The sequence below is a fragment of the Pelophylax lessonae genome, assembly GCF_965119305.1.
Source record: "Pelophylax lessonae genome assembly, chromosome: 11".
In the NCBI taxonomy this organism is placed as follows: domain Eukaryota; kingdom Metazoa; phylum Chordata; class Amphibia; order Anura; family Ranidae; genus Pelophylax; species Pelophylax lessonae.
The window spans coordinates 115306156-115313757 of NC_138778.1; the positions used below are offsets into that span (position 1 = coordinate 115306156).

Below are 7602 nucleotides of genomic sequence, written 5' to 3' on the forward strand. Positions count from 1 at the left end.
TAAAATTTTGCAAATTAGTCATTCTTCTTCACAAATTTTGGGCAAAATTTATACTGCTACTTATCTTTGGTAAAAAAAAAAAAACAAATAAGTGTATATTATTTGGTCTTTGTGAAAGTTATAGAGTCCACAAGTTATGGTGCTATTCATTGAAAATTGATCACACCTGATGTACTGAAGGCCTATCTCATTTCTTGAGACACTAAAAGGTCAGGAAAGTACAAATACCCCCCAAATGACCCCTTTTTGGAAAGTAGACATTCCAAGGTATTTAATAAGGGGCATGATGAGTTTTTTGAAGTTGTAATTTTTTCCCACAATGCTTTGCAAAATGAAGATTTATTTTTTTTATTTTTATTTTTTTACAAATTGCCGTATTAACAGGTTATTTCTCTCACACAGCACATGTATACTTGCAACTACACCCCAAAACACATTCTACTACTCCTCCTGAGTATGGCGATACCACATGTGTGAGACTTTTTCACAGCCTGGCCACATACAGAGGCCTAACATCCAAGTAGCAGCGTCCGGCATTCTAGGAGCACAAATTACACATATCATTTCCTGACAACCTATCGCACTTTTGAAGGCCCTGGAGCACCAGGACAATGGAAACCCCCATAAAATTACCCCATTTTGGAAAGCAAACAGCCCAACGTATAATTTTTGAGGCATAATGAGTCTTTTGAATATGTCATTTTTTTCCACAAGTTTTTGGAAAATGTGGAAAGAAAATGAAAACACATTTTTTTTACACAAAGCTGTCCATTTATGCAATATTTCTAACACATCGCATGTACATAGCAAAACTTGCACCCCAAAATACATTCTGCTATTCCTCCTGAGTATGGCGATACCACATGTGTAACACTTTTTCACAGCCTGGCCACATACATAGGCCTCACATCCAAGTAGCGCTTTACCCAAAGTTGTCCATTTATCCACTTTAAGACTGGGCCTTTTTTTGACACTTGGTGTTTACAAGCTAAAATCATTTTTTTTGCTAGAAAACTACTTTGAACCCCCAAACATTATATATTTTTTTTTAGCAGAGACCCTAGAGAATAAAACGGAGATTGTTGCAATATTTTTTATCACACCATATTTGCGCAGCAGTCTTCCAAATGCGATTTTTTTGAAAAAAATTAACTTTTTTGAACTAAAAAATAAGAAAACAGTAAATTTAGCCCAATTTTTTTCCATAATGTGAAAGATAATGTTACGCCGAGTAATTAGATACCCAACATGTCATGCTTCAAAATTGCGCATGCTCACAGAATGGTGCCAAACATTGGTACTTAAAAATCCCCATAGGCAACATTTTAAAAATTTCTGCAGGTTACTAGCTTAGAGTTACAGAGGAGGTCTAGGGCTCAAATTATTGCACTCGCTCTAACGATCGCGGCGATACCTCACATGTATGGTTTGAACACCGTTTACATATGTGGGCGGGACTTGCGTATGCGTTTGCTTCTGCGCGCGAGCTAACGGGGACAGGGCGCTTTAATTTTTTTTTTTTTTTTCCTATTTATTTTATTTATTATTTTTTTTATTTTTACACAGTTTAAAAAAAAAAAATTTTTTTTGATCATTTTTATTCCTATTACAAGGAATGTAAACATCCCTTGTAATAGAAATAGGCATGACAGGTCCTCTTTATTGTGAGATCTGGGGTCAAAAAGACCTCACACCTCACAACTACACTAAAAAAGAAAAAAAAAAAAAAATTGTTGAAAGAGGAAAAAAAAAAAAGCAAAAAAAAAAAGCGGCCCTTTAAACCGGTTGCTAGGCAACGTCTTTTGACGTAGCTCCGGTCCTCCAAGACCATAGAGTTGAATGAGGGCCATCTTGCCCTCACTCAACTTCCTGTCTCTGAGGATCCGGGACCGGATAGTTTTCCCCGCTGCCAGCGGGTCCGGTAAGCTGGGAAAACGTCTGGGACGCGGCAGGAGGGGGGGGGGGCACCTCTTCCCCTGCACCGTAAGGGTAATTCCGCGGCGAATCCGCCACTGGGACCACCCTTATCTGAAAGCCGACCGCCCGCCGTTTCAAAAAATACTGGGGTTATGGGGGCTATCTGCTGCCATGACCCCAGTATTTAGCTTTTAATGGCCGACGCATATAGTCGTTAGGCGGTCAGTAAGTGATTGCATGTATATGGCAAACAGGTGACGATGACTGACGGGGTGACAGGTGACGATGATTGATGGGGTGACAGGTGACGATGATTGATGGGGTGACAGATGACAATCACTGACGGGGTGACATGTGACGATGATTGATGGGGTGACAAGTGACGATGACTGATGGGGTGACAGGTGACGATGACTGATGGGGTGACAGGTGACGGTGATTGATGGGGTGACAGGTGACGGGCGATGGTCACTGATGGGTGACAGGTGGCGGGCGATGGTGCACGGCGGTACTGATGGCAGTCTCTGGTGACCGGTGAACTTTAGGCTATGTTCACATGTGAGCGTAGCGATCATGGGCAGAATCACTGCGATTCTGCCCGTGATCCAGAAATCATTGCAAATTGCGGGGCGCCTGTGCGTTGCCCGTGATTTGCAATAGCACCCCAAACGCTGTGCAATGTTGCCGCCATTTCCGCCTGCCGAATCGCGGTAACATCGCGCAAACAACGCATGACGCTCCATAGAAACTCTTGTACCTTTTTTGGGCGTCATGCGATGTTTGCGCAATGTTACCGCGATTCCGGGGACACCCCGACACCGGCAGTGCAGGGCGGCGCGCACGCGATCGCGCGCTGCCCTGCTTAAAGTGCCGCCGTCATATGACGGCGGCCCAGGATAATGGTCGCTCCGCTCCGCCGTCATATGACGGGGCGGGCGGCAAGCGGTTAAAGAGAAAAAAACACAAGAAAAAAAGACTACATGAGGGTGATTCCAGCTATGCAAAATCAACAGGTGACCACACCGATGTGGACAGTGGCATAACGATGGTAGATCCAAGCACGCCAGAGTCTTGTGTTAAAGGTTGGTATTTTAATTATTTTTTTATTAAACTGTACCTATACAACCACAATGTATTCACATGGATGATATTGTAATATTGTCATATTAACTTATATTTGGAAATGCAGATGCTACACCAGAAGAGCATATGGAGGTTCAAGAAAGGACCAGTTATGACAGCAAAATGGATAACCTGCATGAAGACACTTTGGAGATTGTGGGTACAGATGTCATGAAGCCAACACATGTGGGCATTGCAGAGCCTGCATCATCCTCCCGTAAGTCACATGATCATGTCTTGTTTCTGTTTGTTATGTTCTATCAAGCATATTATGGCCATTAATTAGTATTACTTCCTACACAGAGCACAGTTTGAATCAAACAACTATTGCCCGTCTGTCTGCTGATTTGCTTCACTGCTGCAATCAAGTTCACCAGATTCAGGAAGCAACTAATTCTATATTGTGTTTACTGCAAAATACGATTGATATTTTTGCAAAATTGTAGGCATACAAGGCAGCCGACATAGGAGCTTGAAGGGGGGTGGGAGGAGTTAAAAGTTTACATGATATAGGTTTAAATTCATGTTTAAGTTGTGCAAAAACATTAAGGTTATAATGTTGTTATTTCAAATAATAATGTTGAAGAGGCACAAGGTCTCCTTGTAATACTGCCCTCCATATGTGGTTGATTCTTATGTTGTGCACATATAAATATCGAACAATGGAGATTGGCTTTTCATCAGAAAATATGTTCTTTTTGTTATATTTTTTTTTGGGTAGGTCGGTGGAAGGTTTGCAGGTGCAACTGTAATGAGACCCCGTTCACACTGGGGCGATCCGACTTCCCCTGGCGACCTCCGCGGTGCGAGCGCCACGAACCTCGGGGCGGCCGGCACAGACTTCATATCATTGAAGTCTATGCCGGTCGCTCCGGGTCTCCCCAAAGAAGCTCCGGACCCTGACGGAGCGACTTTTGTCGCTCCTATTAGAACGGGTCCGCAGCTTCTCTATGGAAGGCGACCTGTGAGGCGACCAGGTCACCTCACAGGTCGCCCCAGTGTGAACGGGGTCTTGCCTGAGCACCATTTGCCTACCTTGACAGACTTTTTTCAAGTCTACATTTAGCTGGACATTATGTGTTTACATTTTATCTCTGTTCAGCAGAGACCAAACAATCGTAAAATCATTTATGGGTAGTCTGATTGCACGCAAGTTGGTCAATTGATGAGCTTGGGTACAACCAGCCTGTCAGTTTTTTTCATTTAAACTATTGCCAGCGGAGCGAGCTTCTATCAATAATACCTGTTTGTTCTCCCGGTGGCAGGAATGGCATTCCCGCTCCTCCCTCCAGTAGAACACAACGATGCAACAGTCTGTGAGGATTGTACATTCATACGATTTTTCATTTTGTAGGATAGACACAATTGCACCGTCTGTGGCCTACACTCCCAATGCACAAGTGTGTTATTTACATTTGGGACCATATCATGTCCTGTGTATTAATGATAATGTTTGATCAAACTAAACTAGATGGCTGTAACACAATTCTATGAATCGAAGCATATGACATCAATCGTGTACCTCCTGACAGTGCAGTATGCTATGTACAGCCACACCTAAATAGTGCAATGTTGACTTTTTTGAATAATGTTATTTAAATTTTTTTTTTTTTGGAAAAGAATCAGAGCAAGAACATAATGTATGTAACCTTTATTTTTTGAGAAAAGTGTTTGAATAAAAGTGGTTCAAAAATGCAATGATTCCTCACTTCAATAAAACACCTTTGTCATTGAAATGTGGTATATGCGAATGTCACTTCTCATAAGTACCCGCTATGGAAAAGACACTTGAGCAGTTTCTTTCACCCTTTTATTTTTCAACATGCAAGAAATTGATTCAAAGTACAAGATCACATATGATAACATAACAGCTGTACAAACTTAAATGGACCATGTAGCAAAGATGTTTTCTGACACATACAGTATAGCATTCTACATGTCATTCTGCCAGCTCACTGCACCGATTCCATTGAAATATGCCAGGTAATCCAGCCTGCTTTGCCGAGCACTTTGGGTTGGTAGCCTGGAAGGCACTCGGTCCACAGAAGTCAGTCCAGCAAGGCACTCCTGCCCTTCCTCGCGGTTGGATATTCCAGATCTATCACCTTCCCGATCTGGTGCTGATGCAGCATACCCCTGTACATGGCGGCGGAGGTAGTTATGAAGGACACAACATGCCAAAACAACAGTATCCACTTTATACATTGCCAAGTTAATGGCAGTTTGAAAAATGCGGAATCTGTTGGCCAGTATTCCAAACGCATTTTCTACAACCCTGCGTGCACGTGACAGCCTATAGTTGTAGATCCTCTGCTCTGTGGTCAAGCCACGCATGGGGAAAGGTTTCATCAAATGTTCTCCTAATGCAAACGCATCGTCCGCTATGAAAACGAAATTGAGACCTTCCACATTCTGAGCATTTGTTGGTAAATTCAGTGTCTCGTTCTGGAGGCGCTTATAGAACTCGGTTTGCTCAATAACACTGGCATCTGAGTGGCGCCCATTTGTACCTATATCTAAGTATATGAATTTGTAGTTAGGGTTCACAACTGCCATCATGATAATACTAAAGAATCCCTTGTAATTATAGTAATAAGATCCGGAGTTGGCAGGTGGGGTAATGCGTACATGCTTCCCATCTATCGCACCTCCACAGTTTGGGAAGTTCCACATTTCATTAAAGTTTTTGGCCACCTCCAACCATTCCTCTGTGTTCTCGGGGAACTGTAAAAACAAATAAAAAAATATATAAATCTGTGCGCTGCCGACAGAAAACGGTTAACAACTATTATTTTAGAAAATTGCAGTTGGTATTGGTAATATCTGAGAGTAATTAGAAAAATTACCTTTATGTATTCCTTCTGTAGAGCAGTAATCAGTGCCTTGCAGGTCTCAGGAATGATCTTTCCAAGGGCCTGCGGGGATATTCCAGTTGTGAATTTCAAGTCCTGCAAGCTTCTTCCTGTTGCCAGATACCGCAGGGTGGCTATCAGCCTTTGTTCTGCACTGATTGACTCACGCATGTTTGTGTCCTGCTTCTGTATCCGGGGAGTGACAGATGACAGGAGATGCTGGAAGCAGTCATCATCCATTCTTAAATAATTGCGGAAATCATCCGGATTGTTCTCCTGAATCTCACGGATGAGATGCATGTGTGAGTACTTAAAACGGTTGAGGAGCCATTCCTTACTCCACGATCTTCGTCTTCTCTGTTGTTTTTGCTTGAGAACGTTCTGGATAGCCAGAACGCCTAGCATAGCAACTGGAAGGCTGGTATCCTCCATCTTTGCAGGTATCAGACAGAACGTGCGAGGGAACGAGTGAAATAACGCGGCAACACACGAACAATCTGAACAGCTCGTCACGAAGGCACTCAAGGCGTGGTTAGAGGGGTCACACGCACATTACATCATTTCCTCTCACACGCTACAGCGTGGTTACGCATACCGGAAGCTAAGAATTATCGTCCGAGAAAATTCGTATCGTGAGTAACCTCTCCCGTTAGCGAATATTATTGAGAGCTGCTAGAATCCGAAAAAAAACGGATGGAACGTCGCCCGATTTTCGGATCGTGTGTACTGGGCATTAGCATACAAGGTTTGTATTTAATAAGCAACAACCACTGTATGTCATTGCTGTGTGCCTATTACATTGTATGACCACTAGATGGCAGTGTTACATTTGTGAGTTCATGTTTTGTCTATGCCTCAAAAAAAGTAATAAAGAAGAGTTCCTGATCCGAACAAAAGCAGCGTTCAGTGAAACAACAGACTGTCTGCCTGTACTTTGTTTAGCCCCAAAAGGTTATATCTAACAGGTTATGGGCCCAGGACATGTTACAGAAGCCCAGGATATAATACAGATTACGCCAGATACAGTGAGCTAAAGCAAGTGAGTACAGGAGACAGCAACAGAAAGACAAACAGCAGAAATGGCTGCTGCCATCCCCTCAGCAAAGTTCTCCATTGCAAATCTGACAAATCAGAACTACCAATCTTGGAAATTCAAGATGAAAATGCTGCTTATAAGAGAAGGTACGTGGAAATGTATAAATGAATCAAGACCTGCACAGCCCACAGAGGAGTGGTTAGACAGAGATCAGAAAGCACAGAGCACAATCTCCCTGTGCATAGATGATGATCAAATCATACATATATCATACATATATGTAACTGTCAGACTGCTAAAGACATGTGGGAAGAGTTACAGAAAGCACATGAAAGAGTTAATCTCAGCAATAAACTGTATTTAATCAGAAAGCTCTATCAGACTAAGCTACAGAAAGACCAGGACATGCAGGACTATATAAGACAGACCTTAGAGATGGTGGAGAGACTGAGAGGGATTGGAGAAGAGATAAAAGATTTCCATGTTGCAGCGCTGTTATTAAGTGGACTTCCTGAAAGTTATGAGACACTTGTCACAGCACTAGATGCACGTCCAGATGATGATCTGACACTGGAATAGGTTAAAGGCAAGCTTGTGGATGAATACAAGCGCAAAACTGAAAGCATGAGTAATGTGAGTGTGTGTTCAGAGACAGCTTTAAAGACAAAATTCAAA

The 7602-nt window shown here is 42.6% G+C and overlaps 1 protein-coding gene across 1 annotated transcript; it reads right to left on the reverse strand.

The window, feature by feature from the left end:
- Nucleotides 1-4971: 4971 nt before the first annotated feature.
- Nucleotides 4972-6323, reverse strand: LOC309566909 (uncharacterized protein; the record flags this gene model as incomplete). The annotated part of the gene is made up of 2 exons (XM_082272249.1): nucleotides 4972-5763; nucleotides 5886-6323. The coding sequence occupies 2 exons, from the start codon at nucleotides 6321-6323 to the stop codon at nucleotides 4972-4974; spliced, it is 1230 nt and encodes a 409-aa protein (XP_082128375.1).
- Nucleotides 6324-7602: the final 1279 nt, after the last annotated feature.